The sequence below is a fragment of the Aphis gossypii genome, chromosome X (genome assembly GCF_020184175.1).
Source record: "Aphis gossypii isolate Hap1 chromosome X, ASM2018417v2, whole genome shotgun sequence".
Lineage (NCBI taxonomy): Eukaryota > Metazoa > Arthropoda > Insecta > Hemiptera > Aphididae > Aphis > Aphis gossypii.
Genome location: NC_065533.1, coordinates 39,842,152 through 39,855,906, shown reverse-complemented (window position 1 = coordinate 39,855,906; position 13,755 = coordinate 39,842,152). Strand labels below are relative to the sequence as shown.

The 13,755-nt window shown below is 27.5% G+C and overlaps 2 protein-coding genes across 6 annotated transcripts; one reads left to right on the top strand and one right to left on the bottom strand.

Moving 5' to 3' along the window:
* Positions 1-275: 275 nt before the first annotated feature.
* On the bottom strand, positions 276-5,354 carry LOC114127534 (nuclear transcription factor Y subunit alpha-like). Of its 2 annotated transcripts, XM_027991797.2 has the most exons (7): positions 5,229-5,354; positions 5,041-5,165; positions 3,730-3,969; positions 3,524-3,635; positions 1,970-2,094; positions 1,743-1,874; positions 276-1,682 (listed from the first exon to the last, which is right to left on the bottom strand). In XM_027991797.2, exons 2-7 carry the CDS (start codon positions 5,041-5,043, stop codon positions 1,509-1,511), a joined length of 786 nt encoding a protein of 261 aa, XP_027847598.1. In that variant the 5' UTR covers positions 5,044-5,165; positions 5,229-5,354; the 3' UTR covers positions 276-1,508. The 2 variants fall into 2 exon arrangements, with proteins under 2 accessions (XP_027847598.1, XP_050063676.1); XM_050207719.1 differs by lacking the exon at positions 5,229-5,354 and having other exon boundaries at positions 3,730-4,000; positions 5,041-5,221.
* A 3,362-nt stretch (positions 5,355-8,716) lies between these two features.
* On the top strand, positions 8,717-12,497 carry LOC114127553 (cleavage and polyadenylation specificity factor subunit 6-like). 4 transcript variants are annotated; one of them, XR_007606307.1, is made up of 10 exons: positions 8,717-8,887; positions 8,969-9,166; positions 9,723-9,869; positions 10,532-10,759; positions 10,838-11,080; positions 11,156-11,198; positions 11,357-11,758; positions 11,818-11,888; positions 12,042-12,134; positions 12,217-12,497. XR_007606307.1 is itself a non-coding variant. In XM_050207912.1 (9 exons), the coding sequence occupies exons 2-8, from the start codon at positions 9,092-9,094 to the stop codon at positions 11,886-11,888; spliced, it is 1,209 nt and encodes a 402-aa protein (XP_050063869.1). In that variant the 5' UTR covers positions 8,717-8,887; positions 8,969-9,091; the 3' UTR covers positions 12,042-12,497. The 4 variants fall into 4 exon arrangements, 3 of the variants coding, with proteins under 3 accessions (XP_050063869.1, XP_050063870.1, XP_027847624.2); XM_050207912.1 differs by having other exon boundaries at positions 12,042-12,497; XM_050207913.1 differs by lacking the exons at positions 12,042-12,134; positions 12,217-12,497 and having other exon boundaries at positions 8,717-8,857; positions 11,818-11,997.
* The last annotated feature ends 1,258 nt before the right edge of the window (positions 12,498-13,755 follow it).

The following is a 13,755-nucleotide window of genomic DNA, read 5'->3' as shown; positions in this document are numbered from 1 at the left end:
TTTTAAAATTTTTATGAAATCCCGTAACGATATCGATTTTAAATATTTTTTATTATTCAAAATTCAAAAAGTCTAAGCCATAGATACCTACTTGAAACCTTTACCAATTATTTAGATTGGCGTTTTCTTTACATAATTTAATTTTCAAAATATTTTGCTTATGTTAAGACTACCTATTTGAATTTGAAATATTAGTTTTTATTTAGTTGTCTTTTTATAAACATAGATAAAAAATTTTTGACTAGGTCAAAATACTGAAAAATTGAATACAAATGTCTTCATGAGTTAGTCTTATTTTTTTAAGTAAAATTTAAAGATATACATATTTAATTATCAAATGCATCAATTAACAAACATATTTTATCAATAAAGATTTCTTACACATTATTAAATGTTTTCATAATTCAATATTTTGTACTCAAGTTATTACATTTAAAAATTAGTATTACAACAATATAAGTACACAAAATTATTGCTTAGTCAGAGCGCGGATTTTCATCGATTTAAAAATATCAGTACACTAATACTGATACTATTATGCAGTCAAAATCGTAAAAATACACAAATACGCAGAAAATGTTTAACAAAATTTCAATTATTTTCATCACAAATTTTTACAATATTAAAAACATTAATATTATAACTTATATTTAAATATTATAAAAAAGGTATAATAAATCAATATACTTTTACATTTTATTTATTAATAAAATGAATAACCATATTAGTAGTTAGTACATTTCCAGTTTTTCTCCAGTGAAGTTGTGACATTTATATATTAACATATTTTTAAATATTAAGAATGATCTTCGATGTCAATTATTCAATTGGGGCATACTTGGAGCAAAGCAACTGAGTATTATTGGGTCTTAATAAATATCATTAAGTTGAACGTTTTTGCCTGATAGTACTATATTAATTTATCATATAATTTTAATGGAAAGATCATGTAGTTTATTTGAACTAGTGCCTCTTTAACCCAGGAATACCTTGAATTTTTTTAAATTTTGTTTCATTATGCAATACATTTCAAATTTCATAAAACTATGCAATAACCATTAAATATGCAAGCAAAAATGTTGCCAGTAATTTCAAACTATTAAAGATAATTAAAGATTACTGACAAAAATCCAAAAATGTAAAAATCAAAAAAAACATGCAAGGTTAGGTTTACTCTTTACTTATAGTAGAGATCCACGCTCTACTTATAGTTTATATTTAAAACCAATGTTATTATACTTGTAACAATTTAAAAATAAAAATTGAATTAACTTACTATTAAGGAAGCTAAAAACTTGTAGTAAAAACTTCAATAATTTTTTGATTATAAATTAATTTAAAACAATTTTACTCTTAAAACATTCTCAATACTTATTTAAAAAAATAGTTGTCCAACATTTTAATTTAATTTAATAAATAATATGTAAAATTCTATACTATTTATACTATAAATCAGATGGTTATGTATTTGTCCATTTTATATGCTATTAATTGTATAATTAACAGGATTAACAGCCAGAGAGTAAGATTGCTTGATTATTGGACTTTTGTACTTTTTTTTTTTTTGTATTAACTTCAATGGCTGACGTATTCATTCTCTGCAATGATCCTGAATGAAAACGACCTCCATCTCCTCGTATTCGATTCATTGCATGTCTATGACGAGATTCATACAAATATTTCTAAAATTAAATATTCAATTAATAATATGGTTTTAATTCTAAATAAAATATATTGTATACTAGTCGATTTTTTGGTATTCTTCCTTCAGCTTCTAATTTGGCTCTAGCTTGCCTTCTTATCATTATCCTCTTATACTGTTTAGCATTAACATATAAGGGTTCTTCTTCAAGTTGCCCTGATGTTGAAGGTATCTGTTTAAATAGTATAGTATCAGTTTTATTACTTGGTAGTTTTAAAATTAATAATGTATTATTTAAATTAAACAAGGTCAAATATAATGGCATACCATTAAACTATTTTGTTGAGGAACTTGCTCTACAATAGAAGTAGTGACTGGTGAATCAATTAATATTGGAGGAGCATTACTTATTGTACTATCCAACTGCATTATATTTCCATTTATATTAATTACTAAAATTGCAATAAGCATAAATATGTATAGTGATTTACATAAACTATAAAGTACAATAAAAGCAAGCTGAAACAAGCGAAGATTTAAGTATTTCATGTTTAATACATTTTGAATATAACTAATTATTTTTAAGAAGTTATATCTGATTAGTGCATTGTTAATTTTTACATAATAAAAATGCCATTTAAATAGTTACGTTTCAATATGACTAAGTTATTAAATAAAGTATAATTTATTTAAATATTTTTTCTGGTTACAGAAACTTAAAAGTTTAACTTTAGTTTAATAATCTTTTCTTTTTTTTTGAATTTGAACACAATAAAAAAAAAATGTTCTTCTTGTCCATAAATGCAAAAGCTTAAGCAATAACATTATACCTGGTAGGTGCGTAGCCAGGGGGGTGTTACAGGTGTAGTAACACCCCCCCCCCTTAGAAATTTCTAGCTACACGCCTGACACCTGTATATTAAATATTTTTCAATAACAAATATTTTTTAATAAAAAAATAAGCAAAATTAATTTCCTGTTTAACTAGAAATTTTCTTTTAGATAAGCAATTTATTAATTAAATATATATCAATTTTTCTATATGTTCAAAAATTGAACTTTATTATAATTTTTAACAACAATATCAACAAATCAAGAGTTATATATACTGCGCTATTTGTAGCTCTAATTTTAGTATAAGCTGTATAGTAATACATATCTCAACAATTAACACTAGTATATAAATATCTGTTAACTTAAATAATAATTTAAATTATTATTCCAAATACACTCTATAAAAAACACATTGGACTAGTCGCTTCATAAGGTATTGAATAATTTAAAAGTAAAAAAAAAAAATAGCTTTACAAGAACCTACAAAGAAAATATCAGATTAAAAAAAAAAACCATTTTGAATTATTAAATTATTAATATTAGTATTTATCATTATTAAATAATTAAATACTAACCATGAAATCATAAATTTTAAAGTATTCATGATACATAAGTTGTTTATTCTAAATTTGTTTTATCATTATTTAATTAAATCGAACATGTAATAGAATAGTTGTTGATACAAAAGTACCTACCAAAGAACATTTGCTTTATTAAATAAAGATTTATTGTGAACCACTTAAATTTATAATCCTAAAACAAAAAATACCACCAATCCAGCCTCTATTTTACACATTTTTAATGATTTATAAATGTAAATTATTTACAGTTAATTGAAAAATAAACATTACAGAATCTGAAATATAACAATGTGCCTAATTAAAATTAATATTTCAAGGTAACAAAAAATTAACTTTGAGAACTTTGGTTATTTATATTTTTAAAGAATTTTCAACTTAACAATTAATCTTAACTTATAATAATTAAAAAAAAGTTATTTTCTAAGGCATGCATAATATACTTAATTATCTGTGTAATGAAACCTACACAATGGTATTGGTTGCTGTGGCTGAGCAATAACTTGTGTGTTACCAACTTGCATTGGTTGATAAATAAATGTTTGCCCATCAGGTAATTGAATCAACTGTGGTTGTGCTGACTATGTATTAACAATATAAATTATGGTTAATATTTACAATATTTAAAAAAAAATAAATAAACAAACAAACACACAAAAAACTGAAAGTACTTACTACGGGTAATTGTAATAGTTGCATTTGTTGATTATTCTGTGATCCATATAGAAATAATTGATTTGAATCTTGTACAGTAGGATGAACAAACATTTGTTGCCCGAGGACACTTGGTATTATTTGATTCGTTGGTAAAACTTCTAATTGGTTATTGGACGGTGCATTTAATTGAACATCAGGCACATGATTATTGTTTGAGTTGACTATTTCCACTTTTGAGGATTGATTCATGAAATGATCCTGTAGGAAATACTTAACAGTGAGAATATACCTAGTTGGAATTGAAAAATATTGTACAAGAACAGTTGTAATGATTGTTATAATTGCCGTAAATAATAAATAAAACAACTCTCCAAATATAGAGAAATATGATGACTAGATAATTAAGCCACCGATAATACCTATAGTAAAGTCTTATGAGACATTAATATTGAAAAAACATGTCACAAGGAAAATCTTGAGTCGAAAGTTTGCCATTTTAAAATCAAGCAATTACTAGTATATACACTTGAAGGCCAGTATCAAATATAATAGGGCTGTCAACACATAAAAACACATACCCACGAAAAAATTGGAAATCAATTAAAAGGATAATTAATCGTTTTGAATACTAAATGAGTACTTGAAACAATAACTTTACCAAGGACAGTCATCATGGCTTAACTACCAATCTTTATGGTCCGATCATAAATAAAGGAAACTGGCACAAGAGCTCGACAGACCTGGGCACTTTAGAAGCTAATCGTAACATCACTCACTTGCTTAAGTTATTCAGGTTAGAGGTTAGTTGTAAAAACAGTCATCACGCCATTTCATATTTTAAAAGAATTAAAAATAAAAAAATCATTATATTTACAAAAATCTACGCAGTCATTTCGCGTTGATATCCATTCAACATATTGGGTCGTAGCGTGAATGTGAAGTTAACTATGGAATTGGGCAACATTTATAGGGAGTTAGAGAATAACATACACCTAGAACGTTTAATTACACATAGCAAATTAAACATTGGATTTTATTACCTACCTAATGTTATAATTTCGAATTGTCACCTATCTGTTGACTGTTAGGTATTACAACTCATGATAAACGAGCATTTTAATCGTCACAATGAAATGAATCTAATAGACATCACTGTACAGACTTTTGATTGTCACACCATACACCTTAAATCGTATAATACGGTCCGTTCGTCGTCGGTTATTAGGTATGATTTTAGTAGGTATAACATCCATGGTCTAACACCTTTAGTCTCTAATTGTGGCTGAAGCCGACGGTACAGCCAAATGAAAAATTTAAATATTTACTTACCATCGATGATGTTCGGATTAATTGTTTTCCATTAATAGACACCGTTCATACTCCAGCGAAGAACACGAATTAAAGTATAAATATTAACTATTATAATACGACATTGACTACCTAATGAATAATGACTAATGGAATATAAGATATTAATTTATTATCAAGACTCGACAAACTAAAAACTAGTTATGAACCTTAACTCGTGCTAAAAACGGTTGATAATGCAAGGCGTAGTGATAGGTACTGTAAACCACCAATCGCTGTACTCCAATTGTTATCAATTATTACCGCCGGCGCAGCGGCACTAGCCACGACTGCTAAGAGGGCGTTACACAATCATACTATTTTGTTATTTCCGCGTTCCGTCGTAACGTGCACGGCTAATCTATGCGATTACGCTGTGCGGTTCACGTTTAAAACTCCATTCGCCTTGATATAAAACTCGACGGTGAGAATTTTCACCGTGACCACGGGTGGGATTTTTACAACAAATCGATTTTTTTTACCTAGTTTTGCGTGTACAAAACACTGCGGTTTTTCGCTCGAAATACGATTAAAAACGGAATAATCGTAAAAAATCTTCACGAAAACACGGATAACGTTATCACCGTTAAATTTCACGATAGATCGATTTTTTACTTGATATTAAAGCCAACGAGGCTAATCGTAAAATCTAACTCGTTAGACGGAGATAACAATACAAACGTACCGCCCTTTTAGCATAGGAAGACGGCACTCCCACTCGTGTCATCTCCGTCTTGCGTACACACGACATGGCACATATTATTTTCGTTAAACGGAATCAATTTTATTATGCTGTTAGTTTTCACATTAGAGTCAATTTATCTATTATACAACTAATATTGTTTAGGGCGTGTCGTAGGCTTTTATTAATATTTTTATTTTAAGTGAGTCACCTCAAGGCCGTAACTAGGGGGTCTCCGGTCCGGATCCCCCCACGAAATTTTTAAAAGCAAAAATGTTTTTTTATTATTAAATAATTTACTATTATGTAAATTGAATATTAAAATGACGACTTATGTTTTCAATAAAGATAATAATCAAATTTTATATTTTTAACGTACAAATTGACAATTGTTCGCAGTATCTACTCGCTGTATCACTACTGCGGTATACGCGTATACTTAAAAAAATGTTGAATCCCCATTTTTTTTTCAGTTACGGCCTTTAGTTATCTACCTATAATTATGTAAAACTTAAAAATCTATATTGCCTATATCTACACTATATGCAAATACATCGGTACATGTATATGTCTTGTTTCTACTGAATAAAATTGACATCAGAATGTCGATGCCGATTAGGTAGGTATTAGATACGAGGAGAAGAGGATTAAACTGTAGGACGTAGGTACCTAAATTAAATTTACCTACAGTAAATATAGTAATTTTTTTTATTTTTACATAGCAATCAGTTGCTGTATAAACAATCACCGTCTCGACTGGTAACATTCTCGGTGTCGCACAAATTAATAGAATGACCCCCAGCCATAGGACATATACATGTCAAAGTGCTCGTTACTTAAAATTAATACATCAATACAATTTTACGAGATGCCCTAGATAATATTGTTACCTTTAAATTTGATAATATGTAAATTTACTCTAATATTAAAGCTAATATCACAAAAAGTGTTTGGAGCTGAACACAAGTTTGCTATGATGTAGGTTAGTAAAACAGAAACAACACTTATGGGTACCTATAATGTCCTCTTGGGGGGAGGTCTGGATTCGATGACCCCCCTGGCTAGGTATATTATATAGAATATAGGTAAAAAAATCTATGTTAGTTATTCATGTAAGTAAAAAAAACCTATATAGTTAAGATGAATTATGATGGACCCTTAAAGTGGACAATATCTATGATTGACTAGGTTTACGATAACAACATACATAATTTTAAGACAAATACATTTTTTTTTCTTTTTCGTCACACGAGCTAAGTAAAAAAACAAAAAAAAAATAATAAAAAAAAAAAAAATAAATAAAAAAAAATTTATTTTTTATTTCTTTTTTAATAAAAACAAAATAATAACACCACGATGGTATGTGTACGAGATAGTAGGTATACAGAAGCAAGAATAATTCTTGACAATTATTGGCAATAAGACGATTATTGTCCATTTAAACTGTGTAAAATACAGACAAATTTGTTATACGATAACTAATTTTCTATTATATCAATTAACTCGTAGTAAACTCCAAAACATCAGAAATATTGTGTACAACGTGCTTTTGTAAACATCATCAAAATCGTACGTTTAGAAATTAAGATATAAATGATAAAGTGCGTACGGGTACAGCAGCCGTTTTTCTAGCGTCGTCGTTGCCATAAATAATAACAAAAAAATATTATCATTAATATTATAATTATTATTATTTGCATTTGCATTTTTGATAAAAATTATTGACATCACAACAAAAACCCTTCGTAAACTACGTATAAAAATGGCTAAGTAAAAAAAATATTAAATCTTTAAGCACTATAAATATGTGATATCATGAATAAAATATGCTAAGTAAGTTTATTGCATTCAAGAAAACTTATTTTGTTTCAATAATTTATTTACGTGATGAGGAATTATTTCTTAAAAGAAACAAAGTGTAACGAACAAAATAATTAAATGGCGAAGAACTATTAAAATATAACTTACTATAATTATTATTATTTAAAAAATATTTATATTTATATTTATATACTATTCTAAATAATTCCTCGCCAAGTAAATAAATTATTGAAACAAGATAACATAGGCGCCCGTAAAGGGGGGCAAGCTGGGACATTTGCCCCCCTGGCTTTTCAAAAATATGTTTTAAATTGAATGTTTACAAATAAATTATTATTTATTATATAACAAATCCTAACATTGCCCCATCCTAAAAAAATTTCTGCGGATGCCTATGCAAGATAAGTTTACTTAAATTCAATACCTACACTTAGTATTTATTCATTATACCACATCTTTATAGTGCTTAAAGATTTAATATTTTTTTTTACTTAGCCATTTTCACATACGTAGTTTACGAATGGTTTTTGTTGTGATATTATACTATATGTGGTGGACCCCTCCACCTCATCAAGGGTTATGTTATAATAACAGTATTAGTAAGGACTGTAGCCACTCCCTTAGACTTAAACCATATGATTGCACTCTATCCAACCGAGTCAAAATAATAAATATTGAACAAAAATAATAATACAACATTTGTTGATAATAGTAATTTAAGTCTATTGTTCATTGCGGTATACTAATATATTATAATTTATAGATTATTTATTTATATAAATAATATAATTTAGTCGGTAAGTAAATTTTTACTCTTATATTAGTTTTATACCTAAAACGGTCCATTCCAAGTTGTTTCATGTTGAACCCACTGAATCCACTAGAGGGATGCTTGATTTAAAGGTCAATTGTGCATATCCCATTCACAAGTTAATTTATTTGGTATTTTAAAACATATCCATGTACATCTTAAGATGTCTATATATTATATACCTACATTACACAAAAATATGTAAACGTAAAAAGCCATATACTCTAAAATTAAGTATAATTTAACTTTAGTTTATACAAAATATTATAAAATACGGTACTGGTTGATAAATAATAAAAACAAATAGTTACCAACTATAAATAATTATAAATAGTGTAGTCATGTTATTGTTATTTTATAAACACGAAGAAAACGTTACAAATGAATAATTCGCAGTAATAATATTATTTTAGAATCCGATTCGACTTTATGAATACAAAGCGATTTTTGTATCGTAAATTGCTACATCGCAAGATCACTGCACAGTATGACACCGTTTTGACGTTACCTGTGTCGTAAGCTGTAACACATAACGCATTTTTCTGTACCAAACCAAATCGTGATAGAGATTAATCACTACCAATAATCTTCGTCAGGTACAAATTTATCTGTTGCCCCACGAAGGTGCGATTAAGGATCGATTCAATATCTCGAGGTTTTGCCCGTAGTCGTGTCCACTCCTCAGACCTGATTCACCATCACTGTTTGGTAACACATTAATGAAGAGTGAAATCGACATGGACCAGGACCGGTACGCCCGAAACTGGAATCGATCGAAACCCTATTACAAAAAGGTACCTTACCTACCTAATTAATATCTAGGTATGAAGTAAATATTGCGTTAAAAATACTTAACAGTTTCGGTTCATAGTAGACATATGCCTTGGATGGTCTTTCTCACATTTTACTATAGGTTAGTCACGGTGCCCATATTGTAAGTACTTCATATTTATACTCTTCTGAAGGTCTACTTATTTATTTGACTATTTTTTTCTCTATGTTGAAAATAATATATACCTATATAATAATATTGGTTATATTATACAGTATACCTACTACATTATCATCGTCTATAAATAATAAATTGTGCAACTAGGTAGTTAGAAAACTTATTGGCTAGAGTACCAATGAACATCGTCCTATGAACGTGATCTACGTAATCTCAATACGATGATGTTTTTGTAAGCTACTTGTCCCTCCAAACTCAATCTCGAGCCTATCTCTTAACGGACTTTGCCATATTTACGTATAAGCCTACACATTATTTTAAATTTAAGTTAATATTCACTCAATATAGGCTTATTTTCTAGAATTCCCACCACACTAATATCTTATTGTTTATGTTTATAGGACGACTTAGATATCACCCTTAATAAGAGTATTAATGACGAGTCCAAATTTGGTTCCAACGATGATTTACAGACAGATGATGGTGACATGATAAATAAGACCAATTATTCCAGTTTACACCAATTGTTTATTGGTAATTTGACTTGGGTAAATTTTTTTATTGTTATTGTAAATAATTATCACATCGTGGCCATTAGCGCTAATAGGCTAATATAATTTTTTTGCCATTAATTATTATACAATTGGCTATGTAGTAAATATTAAATAGTAATAATGTTAAGGTTATAAAATAAGTTTATATATTCAGTACATATTATGTTATCTTGTCCAATTCAGTTTACTGAAGAAAAGAGATAATGTTGGAAGCGGGCAGGTTTGTTCCGAGGACCGAGGCTTTTGAATATATTATTAGTTAGTTGCGGACCTTTGCTTTACGACATGTATAGCTCTCAGTCATCATGATGTGTTTAATTGGTGCCTATTATGGAAGGTTCCTCTTGGGACATGAGGTATCTGTTGGTGGGTCTAGTATGACTTATTCAAAGTTGATTGGTGACGATTTCTTTTTTCCTGTTTTTTTGATTATTTGGCCAGTGTATGATTAAATATTATACTTCGTAGAGTTTGGTTCTTTATTGGAACCAGAAGTTTCACCAAGATAGTGCTGACATTAATTGTATTGTGATCCTGGGTAAATTAAATATATAGTTAAATAGTTTTATGTTTAGTTACTTAACATTTCAAGCCATGTTCTTTATTATGCCAATTTATTTAAAGATGTTAAATAGCATACCTATGTGTTTTTATAGTGGACAACAGATCAAGATATAATGGACGCTATAACTAACGTTGGAGTGCATAATATCATTGATATTCAATTTTTTGAAAATCGAGAAAATGGCCAATCAAAAGGTTTTTGTGTTGTTACATTAGAATCAGAGCAGAGTTTAAATCAAATTTTGAAGAAATTACCAAATGAATTTATCCATGGACGAAATCCTATTGTTACATTTCCATCTTCAAGCGCATATTTTATGGTAATAATTTATATACATAAACAAATTATTATTCCATTAATATAATATACAAATATATTATAATAATTATTTTTTTAGTTTGAATCAAAATCTGAAGCTCGGCTTTCTCTTCCATCAGCTCATCAAAACACATCTTCTATGACAGATATGTCTAGAATTCCAAGCAAAAAGTCATTAAAAAATCCATCAGTAAGTAAGCCTTATCATATTGAAATGCCACCGATGTCTGGATATAAAAAAAACCATAAACAGTATCCAAAAATCACAGGTTATGAAAATCAACAGAACATATCATATCAACAAAATACGGATAAATCACTAGTAAATATTTTATATTATAAAATATTTTTAACAATCTATTTTATCGTTTAAAAGTTCTTTATAATATTTTTATAGGTCACACCAGAAAAATATCAAATAGGAGTTGGGAATTCACTTAGTGAGTGACACTGTTCGTTATATTTCTTAAATTCATTCTTAAACCTCGTGACTCAAAATAATGTATTTTTGTATTATTGTAAAATATTTTATTATAAATGTATTAAAAACTGAAATCCAAATAAAATCATTTTTTTTTTTTTGTAATATTCTGTTCAGGTCAAACGAATCAAAGCTATCATTGTCAAGTACCAGTTAATCCTATGATATTCAATCAAATCAGCACACCTCTAACATATTCTCAAAGCTATTCATATAAAGATTATCATCATTCCTATAAGAATTCTTATGGATCTCGCACGATAAATGAAATAAAAATGACAGAAGCAGAAATAAATTCCATAATTAACAGGAATAGAATTGTGTCAAGTTCTGCTATAGCACGAGCTATAACTAATGCTACTAACGGTGAATACTTCAGTGCAATCGAAACTTTAAATATAGCAATAGCTTTAATTGAAGATTCTAAGATCGCTAACGATGAACGCAGTAAAGTATTAGTGTGTACTTTATATAACATAATACATGGAATTCAAGCCAAAGTGGTTAAGAAAAAGAAAAGTAAATTTTTAAAGTTATATTATTTTTCAAGTTCATTAAATTTAATTTTTATGTTCTAGAGTTTTTTAGATCACCTTCAAATAGATTATTTAAGAAGTCAAAACGTGAACACAGTTTATTTGATGAATAGGTATGATAGTAGGTATACGAGGAAAAGTTATGAGATTAAAGTCTTGTAATAACAACTAATCTACCTACCTATAGATTTCAATTTAAAATAATACATGTCATTTACTTAATTTGGATTTATATTTGTATTATATTATATTTTCGACTATATTAGGCTATCACAGTAAAGTAAAACAGAAGACCAACAATTATTTATATTATTGAAAAAATAAATAATTATGGAAGAATGGGTACTTGAGGAAAGATGGTGTTGTATCTCTTTATTACTTTTTTTTTTGAAAAAAAAAACAAGACTGACAATTACCAATTATTAATTATTTTTTAATAAGATATCGGAGAGTACTGACAGTTATTGTCATTTCAAGAGAAATTGATATCGCAAGAAAAATAAAAGTGAATCTTTGAATTGAACTTCTAAACATAAATATATTTGGTAAAATTTTTATACATTTAAAACAATATCATATAAGTGTTTTGTGCTTACTCTATCTAGTTGGTGTTATATTTTATACAACATTAACACGTGATAAATCAACAGTCATAAATCATTATAAGCTTTTTGAATGTTTTGAAATAAATAATAGTGGGATTAAATTGATTTATTATGATATATCTGTTTTTAGTTTAACTCATAAACTACTAAGATAGTTTAATTAACTATATACTAGTTAAAACTCTTTCACTGCCGCATTAATTTCTAACAAAAAAAAAAAAAATTGTTTTGTTTTCACGAATATTATGGATACACTTATTAGATAATGAATACCAAATTTCATGAGGATAGGACAATTTGGTAACTTATAAGGTTGTACCTTGGAAGGTACCTACATTGGTAGCCATTACTATAAAATTTCATATAAATATAAATTTCATATGAAACCATCCAGCAATTCGAAAATGTGTTGGGGTTTTAGTTTATTAGCCATAATTAGTATGAAAAATAGATTAATAAATTGTATAAAATATTAAAATAATATTGTATACAACACTGATTGTAAGCAATACTCGTTACTTGACAACAAACACCATATGAATAAAAATGTTTATAAATTATAATAATATATGTCAATAGATATTATTATAAATGTGTTTATGCATGTAAAAAAAAGCGGGCAAGTGGGTACCGTTCTGCTGTACATTAGGGGGTGGGGTTGACCTCGGACTAGGGTAAGTTAAATTTGAATGCAATGATAGGTATCATTGTATACGAAAAACGATTCTGAACGAAGATAATTTGTCAGCCTAGGATATAATTTCCAATGGTTGGTGAAAAAGGTGGTTTATGTTTATGGCCTGAATACACCAAAATTTAAGTTCTTTTATAATTATTGTAAGCTAAACTTATGAAAAATCTTGTATTAAATTTTCAATTCTTAGCTACTTATACAAACATTTTTATGAATTATACTTACAAAATAATTTGCAAATATTCATAATTTTGACGAATTTTCATCAAAATTTCAACTTCAAATGCTAATAAAAAAAAAAATTGTGCCTATGTATTCTTATATTTTTTTAATCACTATAAAAATAACATATGAGGAATTTTGTATAAAATTTTCAAGTATTTTGATAGGGCCAAAAAAATTTTATCGACACTTCAAAAAAAATTTTTCAGAAAAATTGAAAATTTCAGTTGTCTATAAATAGCTCAAAAAAACTCAAAATATTTTGAAAATAAAATCATGTAAAGAAAATGCCAATCTAAATAACTGGTAAGCTCGTAAGCTAAATAACCATACATAATAACCAATATTCCCTATCACATACAATAATAACCTAATATTTATATTTTTATATTTTATTTCTTTTATTTTATTTTTGCGTTATTACATATTATAGTATAAATAGAATTAATCTACATATTT

What these genes read in the sequence shown, in the direction of transcription:
- LOC114127553 (XM_050207912.1), top strand. Translation starts at nt 9,092, where the DNA reads ATGAAGAGTGAAATCGACATGGACCAGGACCGGTACGCCCGAAACTGG. An exon ending in TTATTGGTAATTTGACTTGG is followed by an intron (nt 9,870 to 10,531) that starts GTAAATTTTTTT and finishes GTGTTTTTATAG; the next exon opens with TGGACAACAGATCAAGATAT. An exon ending in AGTGGTTAAGAAAAAGAAAA is followed by an intron (nt 11,759 to 11,817) that starts GTAAATTTTTAA and finishes TTTATGTTCTAG; the next exon opens with AGTTTTTTAGATCACCTTCA.
- LOC114127534 (XM_027991797.2), bottom strand. An exon ending in AACTATTACAATTACCCGTA is followed by an intron (nt 3,636 to 3,729) that starts GTAAGTACTTTC and finishes GTTAATACATAG; the next exon opens with TCAGCACAACCACAGTTGAT. An exon ending in CTCAACAAAATAGTTTAATG is followed by an intron (nt 1,875 to 1,969) that starts GTATGCCATTAT and finishes CTATTTAAACAG; the next exon opens with ATACCTTCAACATCAGGGCA.